A 25,130-nucleotide genomic window follows, 5' to 3' on the forward strand; every position below is an offset into this window, starting at 1 on the left:
TCTTCCAAACATCCTCCTAAAACACTGGGGATGCACCGTTTAACACAAACTCCTGCAACACAACTGAAAGTCAATTTTGAAACTGTACGAAAGGATTTAGTTTATCGTTAAAATCAGATTCTGCAAGACCTCCAACGACCTAGTGCAAACAGGGTGTGATAGGGTAGAGAAATCATGCCTTCATGGAGAATCTTGAAATATTTTGAACCGCAATATTTATGCTTAAATAAGGTCTAGATTCAAAACATGAAGTGGAGAAAGACTTTTATTGTCCCATGAGAAGCAGCACAGTACTACAGTTATGCAGAAATAATGCATGGAGGGATGACCAGGGAACCAGCCAGGGGACCTCTAGGGGAACAGAGGATCACAAGCTTAGCACAAAACAAAATGGTGCACCATGGCAAAAGAGGAACGCTAGGTAACAGGAGGTATGAACAAGAAGAGTCAAAGCCCCAGATGAAGCAAGCTGACCACACGGACTGTCCCAGCTCAAACAGGGTGGTCAGCACCAGGACCTGCTTTAAGACCAGCTGAAGGGTGTGATTTGAGGGGACAACCTGCAGGGAAAGACTAGGCCAACTGTGGGACAATCTGAAGATAAAAGAACTGATGGGGGAACATGATAACTGATTTCCAAGGTAGAAAACACTGCTGCCAAGGAAAAGGGATTCTTTGGTTCTCCTTGTTCATGGAGAACAGCAGTAACAGTAATAAGCAAAAAATACAGCAAGGAAAGGAAGCTAAAATGCAAGCGAAGAACAGCATGGTTTGCGGGATCCCCATCTCTCAAGGTCTTTAAGAAGAGGTTAAACAAATACAAACAGAGAAGCCTGAAGGGTGTTTAGCTGTCTTTTAGGGCAATGGATTTGTGAGACCTACAAAGACCTCTGCCAGGCCAATAAGCAGCAAATATACATTGACATAGAGTGAAATAAAATTCTTGAGCACTAGCTCTTCAGTAACAACGCAGGGTGTACAATCTAATAACTTGATAGGACAATTTAGGCTATTATGTTTATGACCTGGATATCGTAAGGCCAGAATGCAGAGTCAGGATGAATCTTACTACTACTTTCAATACAGCCAAGTTTTCACCCTGGGGTTCTAGCTCCCTCCACCATCAACCATAACTCTCAGTAATAATGTTTATATCACCCATTTTTTATTGGCTATTTCTCCACTGCCCAATAAGTCACTCTGTGAAATGCCTAAGACAGACTGGCCTTTTAAAATTACATACTAATGCGTAAGGGCTCCAATAGATTCTCCCTATCTGTAGGCACCACTGCCTGCACCCAGGTCAACGTGTCCTGTTATGTTCATGTTTTGCTTTGCTGACATTTATGAATGCCACTGCTCAGTTAAGGAAAATTTTATTGGGCTAAGAAAGCAGGATAGGGTGATGTTCATTATTGGTATAACTTCTCCTTTCATTCACCATAGCCATAATTAATTTTCTAGCATAGTTATAGGCTGAGATTTAAAGCCATCCTCATAAAATGAATTAGCCCCTTTTCTCATTCTATTTGGAGTTCCCTATTGTGAATATACTCCAAGTGTAATAGAGAGGCAATTTATGAGAATGAAATCTCATCTGTGTCCTATTCCTTGCCCACTCTCTGGTGATTTTATTGTGCCAGGTTGCCTCTTCCCATTTGTTTAGAGGGCAGGCTGCATTCATTATTAGGAATTCAACAGGTAGTTTATCATACATCAATGCACAGCAGCAAGTGGAGACAGGCCTTGAATGCATGACATCCAGCAGTCAGGGTCTGTGGGCGAGGGATTTTGCTTCATGTAGCATCTCAACATCACGAAAATTCTTAACTAAGGATCATGGCTATCCAAGACTCAAATCACACTAAGCCATAGATCAGTTGTTGGGGAGAAGCTGCAAGTAACTCCTTGTGTGCACGAATCCCGACCTGACCCGGCGCTTGTACCCCGGCACCAGCACATGTCGCACGTCTCCTAGTATGGTGGGCAGCACAGCTGAAAATGCAAAGGTGGGATGGATCGTCGATTTTCATTGCAATAAGAGCATGCTATTGCTGAATCTGCTGAGATTTAAAGCCACCCTTCTGAGATGAATTAGCCTCTTTCCTCATCTTATTTGGAGTTCCCTATTGTGAATATAATCACAGAAGTATGTGGAGAAAGCTGCTGACTTCAGGGAATGAACGTTCAGCTTTGAGGAAGCTCAGCAAAGCTGATCTGAAGAAGCAAAGGTTTTTGAAACACAGTGCAATGTGATGACAAAGCTCCAAGGCCCTCCTCGGGGACTGGTGTGTGCAATCAACTAGAGCTCCCCAGGCTGTAGTTGAAAAGTTTGCACCTTTTGGTTGTGTCAGAAAACTCCAGAAATTTACCTGTTGAGGTTGAGGCAAAGGTTTTCTATGTTGCTGGACTCTAGGTTTGTTAGTTTGTGCGCAGTTCCCCAGTTAAACCAAGGGCTAACTATTCAGAAACTTAAGGGCCGTGGCATAAATTGTTGACTCCAAGCCGTTCTCTTTTGTTGTTGAAAGTAAACATCTTGCACAGAAGAGCAGATCCTGGCAATCACACAGTTATAATCGTCCTCTTGCAGGAGGACATGTGGATGTAGTTAGAACCAGGGAGGAAACAAAAATGGCCATCAGCAACGTTCCTACCAGCAGCTGGGGAAGCTGCATGGGCCAATGCATCATGGTCATCATCTCCACTGTTGCTTCAAGGCTGGTGTGCTGACAAACGGTAAGGGCTTATCTTAGTGGTTTGGGCTGCAAAGTATGGCAGCTCACAAAGTGTGGAGTACAACTACATTTGCAGTTTAAAGCGTTCTGCTCTCTGTCCTGGGAAAATCTCCATCCACCTTAACACTGAACTTTTATTATGAATTGACAACTTAGGCAGTTTGCATGCAGATTTCAGACGAGATGAAGATGAAATTTTGCTGTTTTAATTTCAACTGAGTTCAAAATAAAAGTTAGCACCAATTATTTTTCACCTTTGGAAAGTGGTTGCATTTGATTTTCCAGAAAGCTGAGATATAGCTAATTAAAACCTCACATATCATCGTAACATCATATCCTCACTACTGAACTTCTAACCTGACATAAATACATTGCATACTGTAACCTGTTTCTCCTGATTATTAACCTTGAACATGGCAACCTATAAATCATCAGTGAAACAGCTGGTGCTCAGCATTGCCCCAAAGGTGTATGATTACTATCATTTTATATATATCTTGGTATGCAGACATGAAAAATTCATTGAAGAGCTTGGTATTGTAAGACTTATTGTAATGAATTTTCTTAAAAGCATAGATCATGCTTAAAATAGGTGTCTACCCATTATAATGTAGCCATTTATATCTTCCTGAATTACTTGTGCGTAGCTTGGATGATTTCTTAGAGTCAAATGTGATTCCTAATCAAAATCAGAGCGGTCAGTTTGCCAGTATTTCAGGGTGAGATTTTAATTTTTAGCTTTATACCTTTTATTTTTAAGGGGGCCAGGACTCAAACTTGCAAAAATATCAAAAGGATTACATTTTTTTCCCAGTTGGAGATTCCTCTGCAACACTTGGTGTTATATCCATTGCTACTGGGATTTGAGTAGTTGCTTTTAGCGTTTTGGCTGTGGGGATGATAGTTGTAGATTCACAGGAGATCTGGTGCCAGCAAATGCAAGGATTGTGCAACTGTAAACCTGTAATAAGAGCAAAGGGAATAAACATATCATAAAACAGGACATAAAAACAGAACTTGAAAATGAGCTTGTAAAAAACACTAGAGTAAAAATCTGCTGGCCAGGACCTCTAGGAATATGGACAATTAGTCCAGAGGGAGTGAGTTGCCTGGTGGTATTTTGGTCTTCAGGATGGCGTCCTCATCTCTTCCATATTCCCAACAGCCAAGTTCTCATATATACAGCCTGTGCCAGCTAGAAACACGCTCCGTGGTTTAAAGCTAACCAGCACTGATCTGGTGAGCACAGAGAAGCCACATGTTCCCATCCTACACACATTTCGCAGGCAGGCTCTGACTGCTCGTGTCCAAGGTTGAGTGGTTGTTGGCAGGTGATGAAAATCATGAGGGAAAAGCTCTGCGTTTTGCCACTGATTCATACTAGTAATTTATCATTTTGCAGACAAAATCATTATTTTCTGATAGGTTACAAGAAGCTTTTGTCACCTCTGGCTCTTGTCCCTCCCGAGGCTCCTCTATCAAAAACCTTGCCTAGGATGGAACGACGGAGAGCTTTCTTTGTGCCAGCCCTGTCCACGCATTTTCCCCAGGACAACGGAGTCAACGAGGGAAGATCTCCCTGCCCTTGCTGTGGTTTCCGCTGGCAAAACACACCAGTACAGGAGGATTCCATCAAGGGCTCCTTCACTCTATCATCCACACAACCCTTCAGAATTCCCACAGAAATCTCTGTATTCCTCCCAGAGCTCCCGGTTCTGATCTTCTGCATGACAGTTTTGTTTGCTGCAAGCAGCAAACACAGAGACATTTGCGTGCAACCCTGTCATGCATTGGTCATCAAAGAGATCAGCCTAGGTTTAATTTGCTTTTTCCTGCTTACAGCATATTCTCCCTTACCTCTCAGAAAGAGTGAAGACAAACTTAAAAAAACAGTTCCACAATCACTTGCTGATTATTTCTGTAATGCAAACGATAAAAGCTGAGCAACAATCCTGCTATCACTGCATGCAAACATTGCTTGGATGACCACACACAAGGCCTAAGAAGAGGTCTGAAAATCTACCACTCCATGAGGAATGAATGAAGCACATTGCACAGAAGCGTAATTTGTCCCTACTTAGTTAAGATCCTCTTGGCAAACCAACTTGCAACTGCTTTAGGAAGACTTCACTAAATACTGTGGAAGAAAGCCCACTCGTTCTTTAGCTCGTACGCAATGAAATCTACTCATGAAAACAGTTTCGTAAATCTTATTCCAAATTCAGGTTGAAAACATCCACCTCTGATAATATTGCAGTCAAATGCTACACATATTCAAGTGTTGTTTCTGCATAACATGATCCCTACTAGCCGTCAGCAGAGAAGCTGATCCAAATTCATCAGAGGCTGTTACATAGAAAGGGTGCCAAGAAGAGCTGACAAACATGAGGTATTTAGCAGCACATACCGAAAACAAGACTGAAAGATCTTTCAGAGCTTGTGGTTCCTAGAAAAATCGCTTTTTTCCTTTGGATTAAACAGAAGTATACAGTAGGTAAGAAATGATGGCAGCTCTTCATGTGACAAGGGAAACTAACAGGGCAATGAAAACCCTTGCTCAAGTGAAACACTAAGCATTTAAAGCCAGCAGATGCCTTTTTCTTTTCCTGAATGCTCCTTTTTAGTGCAGTTGTACAGTGCCAATAACAGAAAGTGTTCCTTGGTACGAACTTGGTACTTGGAAAGCTGGACTTAAGGCCTTTTTAAAACCTCCAGTTTCTGCTAAAAGACAAGTGGACACTGGAAACATCAGCTAACCTTTTCTTGCTGACAGAAAACAAACAAGGCTGGAAAAAGCAAGGAGTATTATCTTCTCTCTGCCCATCTCCACCATATTCACAAGTTCCCCTATCAAGGCAGATGTAAATAAAAGTAAGGAAGAAATAGAAGAGGAATTTTCATTCTTGTATAACCACGGAGAAAGAGAAGCTGCTGTCTTGGAGTTTACTAAAACTTCAGCAGTCTACCATCTCCATTCCAGGTTTGCCCCACCAGCAGAGCAATGTGTAGAGCAGGAGCTTTTTTAGGAGAACATGAAGCTGTGATGATGTGAATCCTGACACTTAAACCCCACGTCTGAACATTCGACTCTGGTAACCATGTTAGGTGAAGTGGGTCTACCAATCACATCCACGTATGGCCAAAAGAGTATTAAAAGACACGTGAATGACAACCAGCCTTTCTCCTGAGGAAGTCAGTGTACTGATTTATGTTCACATTTCTAATAATGTATTACATAGTCAAAACAGCAGCCCCAAGGCCGAGTGGTAGCAAGCTGCACAGCGGAAGCAGTAGCTGTAGTCCTGCCCTCAAAGCAGGACTCAACAGGACAACAAGGAGCAAGCCCCAAAGCTTGGCACACAGTTTTCCATGGAAGCAGGAGACAGCAGACGAAAGCTGACGAATCTGGTATCTCACAGTGGGGTAGCAGAATTGCCATCGTAGAGTGGCAGCAACTGATCGAGGGGGGCTGTATTCTGACAGCCCGAGATGTAATGAAGATTGTCATGTTCCAGCATGAGCAGAAGTCTCTTTACCCAGGCAGTCCTAATCAGGGTGGTTTGAGTACTGCATGATTGTTGCTAACATTAGCCTCACAACATCTCTGTGAAGAAGGCAAATGTCATTCTCCATTCTGAAGACTGGAAACTGCAATTAAAGCAACCGCCTCAGGGAAGGGGACAGAATTAGAAATGGAATCTGGAATCCTGGTTTGCCGATTTACCCACAGGCTCACCCTTCAAACTTGGGAGCAGGCAACATAAAACAGTCAAAGGGCACCTTTTACCTGCAGCCTGACAGAGTCTCAGCCTGACCCAGTCTCCAGCGATAGCTTCAGCCGAATCAAACAGGCACAAAAGAGCAAACGCTGCTTGCAAAACAAAGCGCATACCCCACTGGTCACTAGAATGCTACAAGCTGGAATCAATGCGATGATTGTGACAGCTGAGAACAAATTCAGCTATGTTTGACAACTTCCAGAAAATATTGGCAGAGGACAGGGAGTCTGCACTGCCCAGCAGCACCTTTGTGAATTGATTAGCCATATAGCAGATGGCAAGCCTGCTGCAGACTGAGACAGCAGAAGATGGCCAGTCTGGTTGAGAACTCGAAGACGACTGGGAAGAAAAAGCATGTCCTTACCGTGACAGCCCAATGTAATATTTCAGAAACATCAAATGCACGGCAGATGAGGAACAGGTCTGTTTTTTAACATTTTCTTCATTATGAGCACCTGTCCGATTCCTAAAACAAAATTATACAGCTCAGTTTAAACCTTTCACTTTCACCTCACAAAAGCCTTTAAAGAAAATTCCGATAAAACCCACATTTATTCTTTTGAAATATTCCTCTAAACAAGACTCACAGAAGCCATTCAGGAATCAACTGCTACATCTGAGAGATCGCTTTCTCTGAGAGTGGGTATGTCTTGAAAGTCTGACTTTTAGGAAAACATATTCTGGATAAAGAGCAAAGTCTTTGCTTCCCTCCTCCTGCCACATATTTTTGGGAGGAGTTTGGCACATGTTTGGGGAAAATTCACATTTTTAATGGTTTTAGGAAATGCCTTAAGCTATTCAGAGGCTCCACAGCTGCTCATCAGTAGCCAGCCATGGCTGAAGGGGCAGAAACTATGGATCGGAGAAATATACCATCTTTGTCTGGTGCAGAACAATGCTGCTGCAGTGAAATACAATGTCAGTCTCTTATTTTCTACTAGCCCTTAGAAAAAAAAAAAAAAAAGAGAGAGAGGGGGGGAAAAAAAAAGGGAAAGATCATGGAGTTTCCTTGCAGGGCCTCTGAGCAGAGGGAGAACATTAGCTCTGCGCTCACAGATATGCAAATCCTCCCCCGGACCCAACAATAGCAGAAGCCCTGTGGGAGGAGACCGATAGCACAGACCAGGAGGCTGCTGCTCCCAGCATCTCTGCCTGCAATCCCACAGGTCCCAGGCACTTCCAGAAAACTGGAAGGTCAAAGCAACTTCCAAGAAGAGAATAGGTGCAAAAGCTCTGGCATCAGAGCTGACCGCTCTTTGCCCGCAGAGCACACCGGTAAAACCAACACGAGATATTTGAAAGCTTCCAACTTGCCTGCCATTTGGTTTATGGATGTGACTGTCCGAAAGATTGATGAATCCATGGTTCAATGTCTCTGTATTGCTCCTTAGGTTAATAAGGCTCATGCAGAAGGAGTTGGAACTAAAAGAAAAAAGGAGCTTCTGCAGCGAGACCCCAATTAACAATGCTCGTGTCTAGGAACTCTGAGCAAACTTTCTAAATGGGAGGGTTGGGTTTTTAACATAACTGCAGTTACCAGGATTGACGGAAGTCTCTGAGATATCACTGATATCTGAATTTTTTAAGCGAAGACTGAGGGAGTACAAGATTGGAAACTACCAGGACTGAGCTACTGCAACACAAATAGCTCAAACTACTAAGATTTGATGGTTTTACCAATGCTGACAGCAATCTATAAAAACTGGAAAAACAAAACCATTCGGTGGCAGAGATTTATAGCCCTTTAAAAAGTATATTTTTGTGCTATGTTCACATCATCCTAAATATCTGGTATTTTGCATCAAATCTATTACCTAAAGCTGCATGCAGACAAGTTAGGACATTAACCTTACATCCAGAAGGTTTTCGATTGCTTCCAGAATTCCCATCAAACTTTGATTACAGCAACTGTCAATCCTTAAGTTTTCATTTCCTTCATGTGTTCTCCTCAGAACAGCTGACTCAAACTGGTGATTAGAATGGATGCCTGAAACATCATTTCTCTGTGTAAGAAGCCAACTTCAGGTGTCTCCAAGGCATCACCACTTGAAGCCACAGAGGTACAACAGGTTTTACACAGCGCGGGCAGCAAATCCTGCAGCCAGTGCTCTCTGATCAAGTGGAGTCAGAAAACATTCACGTGCTGGCACCTTTCAAGCCCCCAGAGAAGAGTTTGGAGACAGCACAACCGAGAAACTTCAGATGCCCTGGCATCACTGCACCCCAACCCCTGACATTAAGGATGCAACTGGAGCTGAAATGTAGAGTGTACAGGTAGAGCAACAGGAGTCCTAAACGTCCCAAGCAGTAGCAGTTTTGTATGCAATACAGGATTCAATGGGAAGCTTAATACCAGAAATACAATCAGTTCCCACCCCCCCAAAAAAATCTTAAGCCTCAAATGAAAAAGCGCTTCTTTTGCTGCTCTAAATGCCAAAAGTCCTCAACAGAAGTGTGTGTTGTTCCATTGAGCCATACTCTTTCACATTTGATGTAGATAGGAAATGAGACTGAAGCTGACAAGATACTTGGGACTAGTTGAGGGGTTCATCCGCCACCTCATCAGTGAGAGTTTTCACCACTCATGCTAGAGCCCATTCTCCTTTACAGTCCCACTCTTAAAAATTGAGTTTTTAATAGCCTGAGCAGATTTGTTGTTGTTTTGTCATTTCCCTTGGCAGGACCATGCACACAGAAACATCCGTGTTAGCATGCAGACCATTGTTGTACTTTGACACAGATACTTTCCTCCTGAAAGCAACAGAAAAAAAAATGTAGTTGTATTCCTTGATAACACCATTAATGTTTCCGTGACTATTAGGAGGTCCAGCAAAACATCGTTGGAAGCAAAAAGGTGGCTTCTTATCAAGATGCACAAAAAGGGTGCTGCAGACGTGAATCAAGTGCAGAATAGTATCTGATCTGAGCATCTTACTCACGTAAGCTTTTATTAATTTAGACACACTTTAAAACTCCGTAAGAATCTTTGCAATAATTAACATGTAAAAACTGTGTCAAATCAAAGAAAAACCTTCATATTTTCATGTAATACATTTCTTGGACATTAGATGGCAATCCCCCCACTTCATTTTTCATACCAGGGGCTCATATCCCTTCCAAAAAATCAAATGTCACCTTCTTTTCAACATGTGAGTGGTCTGTTTGGCTCGCAGGAAGCAAGGCTGTTTGGGAACCAGAGTCAGAGTACGTGGGCTCCCCCCACTACCATGACGTTCATTCCACCACAACAGTTCTCCAGTTTTGTTTTTTCTTTGATTAGGAAATGCGGATGAGTACTATTACAAAGGAACGCTTGTAATAAGTGAAGCTTACTCCTGTTTGTCACTTGGACACCCTATGCCATGACTTGGACATTTTTGAGCCAAAAACCTATAGGCAGAACGAGATGGTTACCAAAATTCCCCTCATTACGACAGAGGAAGGGGGTTAGAAGAAGAAACGGGGTTAGTGTGGCGTTTAACAATAAAATTTCTAGTCTTGCCAATTAAGAAGGGCCCTCCCAAGGGATATCATTAGTCTGTGTAAACCTTTGCTGGGAATTACAAAACTGAATTTAGGAAAGAAAAAAATAAAAACAAAACAAAAGAAAGGCTATTTCGTACCAGTATGTGGAATATACACACTCGGAAGCACCTATGAACTTTTACAGTGGGAATTCTAAAGGTAGAGAGAAAAAAAAAAAGACACAAGGCATTTAAACAAATAACAGCTCAAACGAATACAATGGAGTAACACACCTGATTAAATTCATGTACCTTGGCCTTCAGCCTCTCACTTTTTGTTGTGGTCTGTGTGAGATGTTTTATAAAGAAGCAGGAATAACACACGTCACCAGCCCTTCAGTGATGTACATGGCGGGGGGGAATCCTTCCTGACCTTCATTAACTCCGTATAATCTATTTAAGTTGCAGTACAAGACATCCTGACATCAATTCAGTTCAACAGTGTGTACCTGTGATTCATTCACACAAAATTCACTTCCCAAGTCTTCACTTCTCACCTGCTTTCATCTTTCATGAAACACTCTTTTCGGGCCAAGTTCACCCTTTGGCATACGTCCCCCTCAGGACCAATTTTTGGCCTTGCAATACTTGTCCATTTGAGCTCTTGCACAAATCCACAGTGGACATGAGAGCAAGGTTTGCAGCTCTCTAGCATTCCAAAAGCAGGGATAATGTTAATTGTAAGACGGGGTCCACCCACAGCTAATTTTTCATGTACTCCACTGAAAATCTAACCTTTTATCCTGACTCTCGAGATGGTTGTGTATGCGTGTGTCAAGGTGACAACACCATGAAAACAGAAGTTCTCAAATAGTACATTATCTCGAATATCAAAAGGTCACAAAAGGGTACAAATCGGTAGCTCTCCAAAAGAGGCACTGGTTTTTATGAAAAGTGGGTCAGTTTTAGTTTCATGTAGGTTGTTTGACACAGTGGTTTCTGGCATCACAAGCTCTGGTCTACAGGATACCACAGAGCCTTTGTATCCCTTGCTGTCACTACAGCATTGTGTTTTTCTACCCATTAACCAAGGATAAATGACCTAGATATTGTGCCTATTAAAGCCTCATTTTTCTTTTGCCCTTTTGTTCTTCAGTGTACCACATTATCACATGCTGAACAGATTTTAAAGTATTCTCAGTCTCTCATGCCCCTTTGAAGGAGTAAAGTCAGGTTTTTAGTGTGCGTTTCTGTAGAGTTACTTAGAGTGGAAAATATGAAGGTAATTCAAGGTTTCTCTTCCTGCCTAGTCCCTTGAAGACAATCAGTTCAGCATTTACAGCCACTAATCTATAAAGAATATAGCAGAAAAATGCTATAAAGAAGCCACAATGCAAATACAGAAAGCGAACACCAGTTGTGATGTCCCTAAACACTACATTCTATAATTACATCTCTGCATATCATGGGTCACTTTTATTAAAAGCATCATTACTACAGTTGGCAGCAATTTACATCTTATCTTACATGATAGCAGTTTCCAAAGAAAAAAAAATAAAAAGACATCACAACAAAGAAAAACAATACATTTACAAAGTCATGTCTGTAAACTTCAAGGCTAGTTTAGAGTTGAGGTAATGCTGTTTAGCTTTGTGGCTAAAGTAACAAAGTCCTTTAATTTAAAAAAGGTACCTGATTTTTTCTTTTTGTTTATACCAGTGCATTACAAGATCACGAGACGATTAAACTGTAGCTTTATCCTGTAAGAACCTTCTCCACGGGTTAATTTCCAAAAGGTACTCTTCACATTCAACAGCTGCCTTATTATTGCTGCGTCTCAAGACAGAGACATTCACACTATCATGAAGATTGTCAGAGAGAGAGTGTGTGTGTGGGTGTGCGCGCGCATGTGAGCGGGTGAACTCCCATACAGTCAAAATGAGGCGCGAGTACGATATGTATGGTAAATTTCATCTTGACCTTCACAGCAAAAAAAAAAAAAAAAAACCAAAAAAAAAAAATCAAAAAAAATTAAATATATAACTTCATCCTTCCTTCAAGCAGCACTTCCTTCTATTAGTGCCACTTGATTAGAAATCGCTGCTTAATTCATAATACCAATGGTACCAAAAGAAAAAAAAAGCAGAGCATTATGTCAATTTCCTTAAAAAGACATGATCACCTCTCAAATTCCATCTCTCCTAGGGATAATAAATAATGCACTGCACAATACTTAATGACCAAGATACCTTTTGACACATCTGTATAACATGACTTGAACTTTTTTTTGCTACACTATGTTACAGAACAGCTTATAAAAACTAAGTATGGACATTAACTGTGAGTGTAAACAGTAGGACTACCACTTGTCAAAAGTTTAAAACACTTTAACTGTAACTGGTACTGGTTATTCATCATTTTCATTGTTTTCTATTTCTTCCCCCCCATCAAGTGAGTCTAATTCTTCACCCTGTGCTATTTCATCTTCTAAAACGGAGGAATCTGCAGTTTTATCAAGGCTCTCCTCTGCATCACTGCCTTCAAGATTTTCTTCGTCTTTAAAGGCAGTTCCTTCAGTTTTGTCAGTAGCCTTCTCTTCATTGGAGCCCACTGCATTCTGAAGTCCTGCTAGTGCTGGGAAACCGGGCAGAGTCAATCCTCCCAGTCCTGGAGGTAGAAACATAGATGGATAGAAGAGGCCAGGAGCCATGGTAGACAGCAGGAAAGGATTGAAGGCCAGAGGGTTTGTGGGCAATCCAGTGTTGGTGGTGGTGGTAGTGGTGGCAGTGGCGGTAGTCGCCGCAGTAGCAGCACTGACAGATCCATTCGCAGAGTCAGTAGCAGAAACAGTGTCTGTGCTTTTCTCAGAGTCTTTGTTCTCCTCTTCATTCTCATTTTTCTTCTCTTCAGCTTTTGAAGCGCCATCCTCAGTCTCTCCTTGACCGGAAGCAGTAGTGGCATTTCCAGTAGTAGCCGTTATCGGGTTATTCAACAATCCGCTTAGTCCAAACATATTGGGCAATCCTGCCATCCCTGGCAACATCAGAGGCAACATGGCAGCCGGATTTTTAGCATCCCCCCCAGCTGCAGCAGCTGTTGCTAGCCCTGGTGGGAAGCCCATGAGGCCTGCGAGCTGGAGAGACTGCAGGTTCTGTAGGTTCTGGAGGCTTGTGAGGTCCATTCCAGCAAACAGACTGTTCATTAGTAGTGGGTTGATTCCCGAAGTTGATGCTACAGCAGCAGCTGCTGCAGCTGCTTTGGCAATTTCACTTTTTGGCCTTCTTCCTCTTCTGCTTGCTCCTTCCTCCCTCACAACAGGTCCAGTGAGAAGACGGTCAAACATGGACTCTGGAACAAAACCCTGTAAAGGGGATGTGAAAGAAAACAAGCTTTATTTTTGCTTGGCTTTTATAGCTTTCAGCAATTAATTCATGATGATGGAAGAAACAGAAGGGATTTCAGCATACTCCAAAAGTGGTTTGTTTTTTTCAACCCTGGCAAATCGTGACTATCTAGCTGCTAAAGTGAATGGCAGTAGAACATGTAAGGAAAACTGAAGAAAGCAAAGTCACAGATTTTGTGCATTTGAACAGAGCAGTAAAACACCACATGCTGAAACTCTGCAGCTTCATTTACATAAACAGTCTTATATACTGCAGATACAAGTTTGCACCTTTGTATTTCATACTGAACTTCAATACACTGTTTTATTGAAATGAGTACTTGCAGAATCGTACCCTTTATCTTCAAACAATTGTTGTAAAAGGCAGAAAATCTAATCCTTTGATGCTGCCTGTTACCAAGAAGATGAATTCTGTTTTTTGTTACAAATATGACAAATATTTTCTTAGTAATTCCTAATGTATGAGCACCTGTGTTTTTTAAGGATTATTTCTTATAAGAAAAAAATAACGCAAAACAAATGCTGAAGGCTGTAGATGTTTTCTGAATGTACTTCAGTCTCATTCTACAGCAGCCTCCTATCACCACCATTCCCCCTGAGCTTGCTAAGTCCCACCCAGACACTACAATTTTCTCAGGTCAAAAGCAGCTATGAGATAAAGGTTTAAATATCACTTTACACAGCCTCCAACTTTCTGTGCTACCATCTACAGCAAGCATGGAATGAGAGTTTCACTTACAGACTGTTTAACAATATCAGTCCAATCTGGAGCAACAGCAAATTCAGGATTTTCTTCCAGCCATCTTGGCAAGTCCTTCATTGGAGGGGCCATAGCTCCACCCATCTAGTGCAAAAGATAAGGTTAATACTTTAAAAACCAAAATCAAACCCAAACAACTATTTATACGAACACTTTCTATCTGTGCACCTTCATCTCTGAAGGATGGCAGTAAAGACTTCCAGCTCAAATTGTGCGAAGCTACATAGAATCATAGAACCACCAGGTTGGAAAAGACCCACTGGATCATCAAGTCAAACCATTCCTAACACACCCTTAAACCATATCCCTAAGCACTTCATCCACCCGTTCCTTAACCACCTCCAGGGAAGGCGATTCGACCACCTCCCTGGGCAGCCTGTTCCAGTGCCTGATGACTCTTTCTGTGAAGAATTTTTTTTTGATATCCAGCCTGAACCTCCCCTGGCAGAGCTTCAGGCCATTCCCCCTTCTCCTGTCCTACATGGAGACCAGCTAATGATACTAGAATTGAGACAACTGTGTTTTTACAAAATATAGTAAAATGCTACAGCTTAGGCAGGGCTAAAAATGAAATTCCTATCCGATATAAGAAAAAAAAGTCCTATACAGTTTCAGAAAAAATTATTTACTCAAGTGGTTAATATGAACATATCAGAAGAGCAGAGAAGTAATTAAAGAACTGTGTGGTACATTCCAGCAAGAGTAACTGCTGGTGCCAGATTATTTAATTTTTATAAAGAAAGCTTGGACCAGAAAGCCTGCTTTCCACATTCAAAGATATTACTCAAGACGTCTACTGAACTAACTTAATTTTTACCTTCTTTCCATTTCGCTTATTTACAACAGGTACCCTTTCTTCTCCTGTCAAGGTGTTTATATCCAGTTTATTAGGGTTTCGACATCTGTGTCGTTTTTGTTTCGGCTTCTGAAATGGGGAAAACAGCACATCTGCACTCTTCTGGAAAGAAGAGAAATGTATTGCTTTTTAGTTTTTCATTTTCTTGACAAAAATCACCAATCACACAACCCCTTCTCACAACAATTTTAAGAAGGGTCCAACTATTTTACCTTCAGATTATCTCAGAAAAATCTTTTTTTCTTATAAGATGAAGAAATTATGCACAACTTGACACCAACACTGTTTCAACACATCGTTATATACAAATATTAAGAAAGGAAAAAACCAACACATACACCCCAGTGCCACTTGGGTGCTTTGATACTATAGTAAATATGGCTAAAGAGAAAATCTCTACTGAAACCCAAGTTACAAAATCCAAGGCTATGCCCAATGCGAGGAAATAAATTTTGACATCTGTATAACTAACTTATGTATTAATGTAATACAACGACACTTTTAGAATCACATACTTACTGGTACATAACTTGGCATATCTACTGTGTAAGTGGGATGCAATTTAAGCCATTCAACTAAATCCTTGTTTTTAGGAGCATCCTCTCCCACCAGCCTGGTCCCATCCTCTAGATTGATTACAGGGATGCGAGTGTCTGGGTCCAGTTGACCTGGAGATGGAATGTTCCTTGCTGGTAGGGCTTCCATATCTTCTTCAAAAGCTTTGGTCACTTCTGCATCCTCCTGAAAACATTAACATCTGTATTAATTCTCACTTGAAGGGAAGAGTTACCTGGGAGAAATAATGTCAGAGACTGAAGCTAAATGCTCAACGACATTTTGCATATGCAAGAATTATTGGAGTTTAAATATTGATACTATGTAAAGCAACAATGTTACATTAGAAAATGTTGTAAATTAAGCATCCTTGAACATTAAAGAACATACAGCTAAAGACAGAGCAGTTTTTGGGCATTTCTAGTTAATGGTCCCCAAGACCTTCCCTTTTCTACGCAGTAAGAAAAACATAGTTAAGTCTCAAGATGTATGTTTTTATAAGTATATTACGTTTTGTAAAAAACCCAAAAGAAATAGTCTTTTTGTCTTTTAGAAGGTACAAGCTACTTAAAACTCAGCTACAATTTGCTAGAGTAAAAACTTGATATGAACAACGTGAACACCATTTTGTTTAGTTCACAAAGAAATAATAGCTCTAAACACAAAGAAAAAGCTGGTTGGGTGAAAACTGTACATTACTATCAGGAAGAGTATAACACCATTTTAAACTCACAATTGGAAAGCAAGTACTAGACACAGAATAACAAATAGGAGACAAAAAGTTTGCTGTCTTACTACAGTCAATGATGTCCGTTTGTTGCTCATAAATAACAGATCAAGCCCTTCAACATTTTTCCTTCTTCCTCTTCTCCTCTTCATGGGTGGTTCTCCATCTATTAAAGAGCCATTTAGTAGATGCCTTGTGGGTGTGCGTGAAAGACCTGCTTGCAGCAGCTCCATTTGAGTTTTAAAGGCATCAGACACGGGTGTGGAGACATTAGGCAAGATAAACTTTGAAGTAACAGATGAAAAATTTGAGGTAGAACTTGTTGCCTCTCGTGAGGCCTTTGATAAATCTACAACCTTTTCTTGTCCATTTTCTGAGACCACCTGAGACTCACGTAACTGGGCAACCATTTCCATAAGATTTCTCCTCTTGGCAGCTCTCTCAGCCTCAATTTCAATCTTTCTTCGTCTCCTCCTCCTCTGACGTGGAACCGATAAATTGAGTGCATCTTCCTAATGAAAAATGAGCATTTCCAAACATTAGCAAAGCTCTGCTTACTACGCTGAATTTAAAATAACAGTCCAAAAATACATCTCTGAAAACAAAGCCTTCATTTTATTAAAAGAAACACTAATTTATTTAAAGAAATGCTATTTTTTTTAAATTTTCTTTTTCCTACTGTGCAAAAGAAGGACATGCAAGATAAAGTATTCTTTATAAGAAAGATGAAGCCTTGCCTTTGATAACTGAGGAGAAGCAGTGATATCTTCACTGCCGCTGACGCTGGCTTGACCAACCATGGAGAGCTCTGCAAAGCTCCTTTTTTGCAGAGGGCTGTCCACAGCTGTTGGAGTATACCCAGGTATGAGCCCCTGGAAATCAAACATCTGGCGCCTATTTACTGGCCACTTCCCTTTCAGCACTGCTTCACAGATGTTGTCTAATCGGTTGATCATTACTCGGTCCTGTGTAAAGGAAAAGTACGTAATGAACCTTCAGTGTGAAAGTCGCCTTTTAAACTCAAATGAGTGTAACAACATAGTTTAGCTCCCAAAGCTGAAGCTTGCAAATCAGGATAAACCAAGCGCCTTACAAGAAACTAATATGGACCATGTTGTAGAATAAAACATCATAGAATTTAAAAGATGCATTTATGCTGGGGGGAAGGAGGAAGTGAGACAAAGATTTCTGTACGACAATCTACCAACTGACAAATTTAACAGAAATTCACTATTTTTTTTACACTACAAAACTTCAGCAGTTAGCAAAATCAACAGTTAGGAAGGGAAAATCAAAACATCTGCAATGAGTATATTAAAGCTGCAGTTCTTGAGATCCAAGAGGCTGGATCTGCAATTCTGTCCTAGGAAGTGGATCCTCATTAGCGTCACTATTAATAAAGTTCAACATTATGAAATGGGCACCAACCTAGGGACATCTAATGAATGTCAATTTTCATTCCACGCCCATTATCACTTCAAATTTCACTGAAGCGTGTACACTAAAGATCTCTAATTATGTTTATTAGTCTACTTATGCTAAACCTATACAGATGAAGGATTTTTAGTTTTACTTTTACACAATGACTAGAGTAAGATTTAAGTCTGTGTTTCCAAAACACTTGCTGAAAGCAAAGATGAGTATCATCTGATTTTTTTTATCATTTCAGTATTCAAGCACATTCTACACTGGCCTGCCTGAAGTAGTAGAAACTTCAGAACTATAAAAAATACTGCTGGTTAGGGAATACGAGCATCAGTTAGCTTCCTGAACAGAAAAAGAGTGCAAAAGCCACTAGCAAATCTCAGCAGCTGCAACAGACTGCTTGCTTTCCCCAGGAATAAGCCTATTAAGAGCAAGGTCCCCCCGCCCTGCCCCCCATCCCAAACCAGATGGCCCTGTTATGGTGATTAGTAAGCTTAAGACTTACTACTTTATTTCTCTCTCTACCCTTACTGCAAAGGAGAGTACTAAATTACGTGCAGATTTATTATGAGGTTACGGTTTCATGTTCTTAAAAACATTTTATATTAGATAATTTTCTGCTTTGTTGCCAAAATAAGATATAGCTTTATCCTACCTAACACTGCTGCTTATGTTTGCAGGATACCTTAATACAATTACATCTGTCAACATTACATAATGGCTTAGATCATGTAGGTCACCAATACTCTTCCCTACAATCTCCTCACCCCAAAATAAAAGGGGATCTTACCAAATCTCTGCTCTTAACATTGCAGATTCTCTACAGGCAAAATCCATAATTCAAAATTGTAAGTTTGCTATCATCTATAGATGTGAGAGGTGCGATTCTGCTGACAAAGTTATGGAGCCTGTAAGAACTCATGTTTGTCAGTAGTTTGTTGTTTTCCTAAATGATGCTATTTACAGTAAAGTAGCTTCTTTCATTTCCTCTGCATTTAATTTGTGTGAAACTGAAGAATAAAATGCTATTCCACAAATCATTCATAGAAAAGTCCCTTGCCCACTAGAAGTGCATATTTGTACAAAGCTCCCTGTTATTTTGCTAACACATTCCCCATATTTTATCTGTACTGAAAAAGACACATGTAATTTTACTCCTGACCAACCTTAGGCCAGAAAGAGAAGGCAAATGTTCTCTCATGAAGCAGCTGAACCACAGCGGGATCCCCATCTTCCATGTAGAATCCATCGCGCGTTTCATCCCTTGCGGTACTCATAGAGGCATTGCTTTCTTCATCAAAATTCTTACCCTGAGAAACTGCTCCTGCTGAATACAACCATGACCAGGCATTAACTGCAGAAGTCCCCAACCATCCAATGTCATCCCAACTAGATAGGTTACGACAAGGCTTGACACAACATTTCTAACACAGGCTTTTGTTCAGTAATTACTACAGCAAAGCCTTAGCCTTCTGTGTTTGGCACAGAGACTATGCTTATTGGCTCAGTAAGCTATCCTGGAAACCACCCCTTGTTGGGGAATACCCCGCTGATGCTGGATGGTTTTTATGTGAGCTTATCTAGCCACCTGATAAGCAGAAGGGCAGAAGAACTGCTAGATGTAGCCCACCCTGGGCTCCATAATTGTTCCACATGTGCCACTTACCAGCTGGCACAACTTAAAACAGCTGTGTGGCTCATGCTAAGCACATGAAATTCATCTGACCAACACATTACCTTCAGGTTGGGAAGATTCCTCTGATTTATCATCATCATCCAGTTTCTCCTCTTCATCTTCCTCCGAACCTTTCTCAGAAATAGATTTTGGGTCTACATCTGTACTCATTTCTATGTCTTTCAGTTCGCATTTAACAGACCCAGGCTCAGCCTCAGCATCACAGTCCAGTTTAGTGTCTTTATCTGCAGTATCTGTCTCTTCTTTGATATCAGACTTCTCTTTGGCTGCTGGATTTTCAGACCCTTCAACTTTAGACTCTGTTTGTTCTATAATCTTTTCTTCTTGTACTGGTGTGGATGGTACAATAGGTGGTGTTTGACTGCAGCCAGCACCCAGAGGGTTTACAGAAGAGATAGTATTTGCATTACCTGTCCCTCTGTTTTGAGCAAAGTTTTTGTGAGCCTCAAGAAAAGAGAGTTCAGGATCATTCAGAATGTGATAATCTGTCCTACTGACTCCATGTTTAGCAGCACCAATCAGTAAGTCTTTGTCATGTTTACCACACTCCCACCACTCTGGAAGGTCCAAGCTTGGTTGGCAAAGTTTTAGCCTCTCCCCCAACTGCGGGTGATGGAGAACCTGTTCACGGATTTTCCGCAACAGTTCTATGCGATATAAAGTTCTAGATGCACGCTCTTCTGTGATCGGTTCAATCATAGTTGAAAGATCAGGCGGTTCTGCAATGACAATGATTTGTACTGTTTAACATCAATTAAACGTACATCCATTTCAAAACCATGACACTTGGACATGGCGTCCCACTGTGTCATAACAGTCACATTGACTCCTGTAGTCAGTTAAAACTTACCATCATCCGGTTTGACTGGCATTCGGCACACTCGTCTACACATATTCACAAAGCCATTGAAATACTTCTCCAAGCTTTCGTCAGACTTTTTATCAAGCCTGGCAAATGCTCTGAATTGATTCCAGTCAAATTGATGTTTTACAGGATCAAAAATAATTCCAAAAGTAGACACCACACGATAAAAATCAGCTTCTTCTCTTCTTGTCCATCTAGTGAAAGAAGAAGCAAGAGAAGTGAGACCACTGAACAAGCAAGAGTCCAAATGTAGTTTGGACGCCCCTAAAGCCCATTAGTTTATTCTTTCAAAACAGAAGGGCAGCACTGGCAACACAGAGGCTCAATTGAGATGTAAAGGAAACTATCAGTGAGAAACTCACTTTTGTCGTTTTTCAGTTATTATAGCTTCCCTTTCTGCTTCTAGTGCCCTCACTTCTTCCCGAGGCCGACGTCTCCTGCGGTCAGTCTTCATTAATGCCTCTTGCCTCATTTGTTGCCTTTTATAGCTGCGCTGATAGGCAGTAATGAGGCGACGCAGACGGGTAGTCAGGGTTGAAGTGTTGGGCCAGTAGAGTTGGCCTAACTCAGAATTGCTTTCACTGTGCTTATCTAAAGAATAGAGAAGTATTTGTGCACTGCTAAACCACCACTGAACATTTCAAAGTTTCTATGTGTAGAACTAGATTCCTGTTTTATCTGATAAGAACATATGCTTAATTAATATCGGTGCATAACCGACTAGAAACAGGATAACTACATTAGGAGGAAATAAAAAATAGAATCAAACCATCCAACTCCAAGAACTCAGAAATGCTTGTGAAGCATTTAGAGATATCTAGAGATATCCATCAAGTATTATCATTCAATGTTATGAATGCAAACATATTATGAATACTGTAAGTATTTAAATCAATGCAATGCATCTTTAAACATATTGCTAAGAAGATAATTCTGTCTCTAAGGAAACACCTATGCTTATGATTTCCCACTGTATTATCCCCACTTAAACTTGGCAACTTTCCTCCATACTGAGGAAACAACTTATCTATAACTTCCAAGATTATCTCGGCAAAAACATCAACGGCTGCATTATGAAACATCCGGCCTTTATCATCACATTTTCTACTACGTAATTAGAAAACCAGAAAGCCATACAGTGGATTATTCAAAGACAGTAAATAGTTGTTTTGAAAGATGTGAAGCATGAAGAGACTTGGCAGTAAAAAGTTTACTGTGCTGTTTTCCCAAAACACAACCTATCCCCCCATGTGGTGATATAAACCATCCAGCTTTCACTGAATGTCCACTTCTGCCTTTTTAATTTCTTTGCTATAGTCTTACTTGGATGTATTTCTATGGACTCTTCTTTGTCTTCTGGAGGTGAGTTTGCAAATTCCTTGGGGAGAAGACAGAAGTTATTTTAGTTCTCAGTTTTGACTGTATGTTATCATTTCATGAGAAAAATATGTCTTCTCTCAAATACAGCAGCAAATAATCTTGTAAAGTGTATTTGTTCGCTAGCTCTCAAACGTAAAAACTGCACATTAAGACAAACACAGAGAAATAATTATAATTATATATATTTGAAATTACATAAAGCTGAAGTTCTTACATCAATTTCATCCTTGAAAGGAGTTCTAGTCGGCTTATATTCTGGATCCTCATCCTCTCTGTCAAAGTCGCCACTATAAAATAGTTTAAAAAAATATTTTCAAAAAATGTATTGTTTTTGAGAGGAGGCTGATTTTCTGGACAAAAGCAGAAAAGCTACAAAAGCCATCAGTATGGTGTAGCAAGTTATACATGTATATTTCATGTTCAACTGTGTAAACAATTCTATGTACTTTTAACATCATACATCACTTCAGATCCTCAGGCAAAACATAAGCAAAATATGACATATGAACTCATGCCAACATATACAATGCTGATAAAGTTTATTATTTTTTCATGTCCTCCTTACCCATCACCACCATCTGCTAACATGTCTGTCCCTCTCTGTTCAGCAGCAATGGCCTTCGCATCAGGCATGCCAACCCGTTCCAGAAAGCACAGTGCTGAATCGGCTCTCATAGAATTGTACTTCTCATAACCTGTATGCAGAGTGGGAGACAAATTTTTTTTAAAGCTATGACCAGCTGCAAATAGAATAGGTTTAGGTAGTAGAAGTACAATTTTCTGGATTCATTCATTTATTTTTAAACAAAACAAACGAGCTGTCACCGCGCTGGAAACAATCATTTCATTCATGTAATGAAATTTTTCATATTGGTAAATTCCATCAGCACAGAAACATTTTCACATCAATAACATTAACAAATAGTAGATACTGAAGAAAGCATTCTATTTAATGTCTTTATAAGGTGAAGTAAAAATCTTTTATCAGTGAAAAATTTCTTTAAGTTTCCTATATGACTTTCACAGTGGTTCTGCACATTCCGCGCTCACTACTGGAAACATGCAGATGCAAATGAGAAAACACACAGACACACACACACATGCATTTTCTATAGCTCCATCCCTGCTGGAACCATCAATGTAGGCTGCAAAAATGCTGTATACATGGGTTATACGTAAGGCCAACGAACCTGTCTTATTAGGTTTAGGATGATGCATGTCAGTAAGATGACACTGTTCCCTCTATGGTTTTCAAACTGCTGTTTGCTTTTTTACTGCCCAAGTTGACTAGATGGAAAATGGCAGATCCCAACAGTGCACTGCAGGAAAATGATTTTTAGACTAGACTTGCCTCAGCTGAGCCCACAAAACAGAGCTGCTCTACATAGGCAGAACAGCACAATTCAATTAGGATTTGTACTACAACACACTGCTCCTAACTGCTGTAGAGCCTCAAGCCAAACTGTAATCATGAAAGGTTTTATAAGCCATCATTCTCCCCTTTAGTCAGGCTGGGCTGCTGAGAATACCTCTGCGACCTCCAGAGAATTGGGATTATAATCAGGAATCGCTCACTGTATATATCATGCCAGCTCTGCATCCCCAGCCTTTCAAAGTTAACAAGGCTGCATCCCACTCAAGGGAGCCGGGAGTTCTCAACACTGACATTTGTGAAATATTGCTTGGAACAAAGCCCAGGAGGCACTTGTACAGATTAATAGCAGAGGTTAAGCCCACCGTCCACTTTGACACTGGTTGGCAGAGTTAGCAAGTGAAGCAGTGCTGGAAGCAAAGTTTATGGAGATCTATCTTACTATTTGGCTATTATTTAAACAAATATGGCTTTGTTTTATTTACAGCCAAGAAAGTAATGTTTTCTTCTCAAATGTTCTGCAAACATTTAAAAACAGCATCTGATATTTACAGCTCATATTAGATTTTTAATGCAGGCAAGAAAAAAAGGGAGATACAAGCCAACAGTTCTTTGGAACAATACTTGTTAATATTATGACTTGAACAGTCCTACACACAGAAAGCTTTACAACTGAGTTTTGTTCAGAGTGAGACATCACTTACCATGTTTGAATACTCCAATTAAAAGGGATTTATCTGCCTCCTTATCCCACCAGTCTGCAGGAACTTCGGCATGGAATGGCTCAGGTATCCATATATCTACTTCACTGTAAAGGTAACATCATTTACATTCTCAAAGGTGTTACTAGACAGACATTTTTTTAAGAAAAGAAAGTGGTTCACCGCTATTTTCTAAATATGAACTGGAGGGAAGAACCCCCCAAAACCAACACAGATATAGAAATACATGGAAAAATAATTACAATGGTTTAAACCCCAAACAAACAAACCCCACAAAAAAAAAAATCCATCCCAGAACAACAACAAAACCCCAATAATAAGCTATTTTGGGAGTGGAATAACAATGGTTATCCAAACATGATTCATTTAAGGTCTCAGTATATTTTAAAAAAAAATTTAACTTGAGATAGAATAATCCGTTAATATTAGCACAACTGAAAATCCGCTTCTGTCATTTCCCACATCATTCCCTTCTCCAAGAAAATTACCCACGGCACTTGATGAAATAATAAGGCTGCTTGAGAACAGACATTTAAGAGATAAAGTGTGACAACCTTTAACTGCTATATTATTATAGTACGTGCACTTTATTAAAAAAAAGCATCATAAAGCAAAAGTAAACCTGCACTTGCACTAACCTTGAGTCAGCACCCTCTAAGATCTTGTCTGCTTGGTCCCCTATAACTTCTTGTCGTAGATAGTAGAGCATGCGGACACGCAGCAGGACCCTGGAGAGGAAGGCAGAGGGGGGAAAAAGTTCTTAACTTCAGGACTGTTTGCCAACAGTGGCTTTTGGCAGCTGCTGCTGTTCATCCATCATCCTGCCAAGGCTGATTAGCCATGCTGTATGGTAGGCTTGAAGCGTGACAGATGGTGGCACATAATCACCTCTGTGTGGTGCTTTCTGCTGGCTTCCAACAGGCCTGCCTGGCAACCGCTTACACTGCACAGAGAGGGACCCAGCTCAGCCCAGCCCCGGCGCATTTCATTTAGTTCTACCTAGTGCAGCTTGTGAAGTTTAGACACGTACTCTACCACTGCCTCTGAAGTATTGAAGCAAGTTTGTAAACAACTGAGCAGATGGCTTTCAGTAACTGTTCTGCTTCATTATCTCGTAAAATTTCCTCAGCTGCTGCCTTAATACCATTTTTGGAAGCACATCAGAAGTTGTAGGAATAAACGAGATATAAAATCTGGTTTTACTACCTTACAATAAACCCTCAATATGGAATGTCAGGTTTTTCAGATTATACAACTTCTTGCTTCCGAGAGTGGGGGAAAAAGAATAATCCTCCGTTTCCCTTGGGAGTTATTAACTATTTTTATTCTTATAGTTCAAACTGCTATTTAATTTTACCTGTGCACAACCTAACTGCTACATGGAAATGAAA

General features: G+C 40.5%; 1 protein-coding gene and 1 long non-coding RNA gene across 5 annotated transcripts in view; both read right to left on the bottom strand.

The window, feature by feature from the left end:
* Nucleotides 1-555: 555 nt before the first annotated feature.
* Nucleotides 556-7,187, bottom strand: LOC128851321 (uncharacterized). Its single transcript, XR_008448661.1, has 3 exons — nucleotides 7,102-7,187; nucleotides 6,879-6,980; nucleotides 556-3,696 (listed from the first exon to the last, which is right to left on the bottom strand). It is a non-coding gene; the product is annotated as an uncharacterized LOC128851321 (long non-coding RNA).
* A 2,288-nt stretch (nucleotides 7,188-9,475) lies between these two features.
* CHD7 (chromodomain helicase DNA binding protein 7) overlaps nucleotides 9,476-25,130 on the bottom strand; it is a 138,954-nt gene continuing 123,299 nt past the window's right edge. For 2 of the 4 annotated variants that reach the window (XM_054058718.1, XM_054058717.1), the window contains exons 24-38: nucleotides 24,378-24,467; nucleotides 23,722-23,825; nucleotides 22,211-22,340; nucleotides 21,860-21,932; nucleotides 21,589-21,643; nucleotides 20,628-20,856; nucleotides 20,251-20,459; nucleotides 19,442-20,119; nucleotides 18,871-19,031; nucleotides 17,017-17,244; nucleotides 16,348-16,791; nucleotides 15,517-15,738; nucleotides 14,959-15,099; nucleotides 14,121-14,225; nucleotides 9,476-13,339 (exon numbers count right to left, since the gene is read on the bottom strand). In XM_054058718.1, the coding sequence (XP_053914693.1) occupies nucleotides 12,386-13,339; nucleotides 14,121-14,225; nucleotides 14,959-15,099; nucleotides 15,517-15,738; nucleotides 16,348-16,791; nucleotides 17,017-17,244; nucleotides 18,871-19,031; nucleotides 19,442-20,119; nucleotides 20,251-20,459; nucleotides 20,628-20,856; nucleotides 21,589-21,643; nucleotides 21,860-21,932; nucleotides 22,211-22,340; nucleotides 23,722-23,825; nucleotides 24,378-24,467 (3,823 nt within the window). In that variant the 3' untranslated portion in view covers nucleotides 9,476-12,385. The remainder of the gene's footprint in view (nucleotides 13,340-14,120; nucleotides 14,226-14,958; nucleotides 15,100-15,516; nucleotides 15,739-16,347; nucleotides 16,792-17,016; nucleotides 17,245-18,870; nucleotides 19,032-19,441; nucleotides 20,120-20,250; nucleotides 20,460-20,627; nucleotides 20,857-21,588; nucleotides 21,644-21,859; nucleotides 21,933-22,210; nucleotides 22,341-23,721; nucleotides 23,826-24,377; nucleotides 24,468-25,130) is intronic. The other 2 variants (XM_054058720.1, XM_054058719.1) reach the window with 2 other exon arrangements.

Source organism: Cuculus canorus, chromosome 2 (assembly GCF_017976375.1).
Source record: "Cuculus canorus isolate bCucCan1 chromosome 2, bCucCan1.pri, whole genome shotgun sequence".
In the NCBI taxonomy this organism is placed as follows: domain Eukaryota; kingdom Metazoa; phylum Chordata; class Aves; order Cuculiformes; family Cuculidae; genus Cuculus; species Cuculus canorus.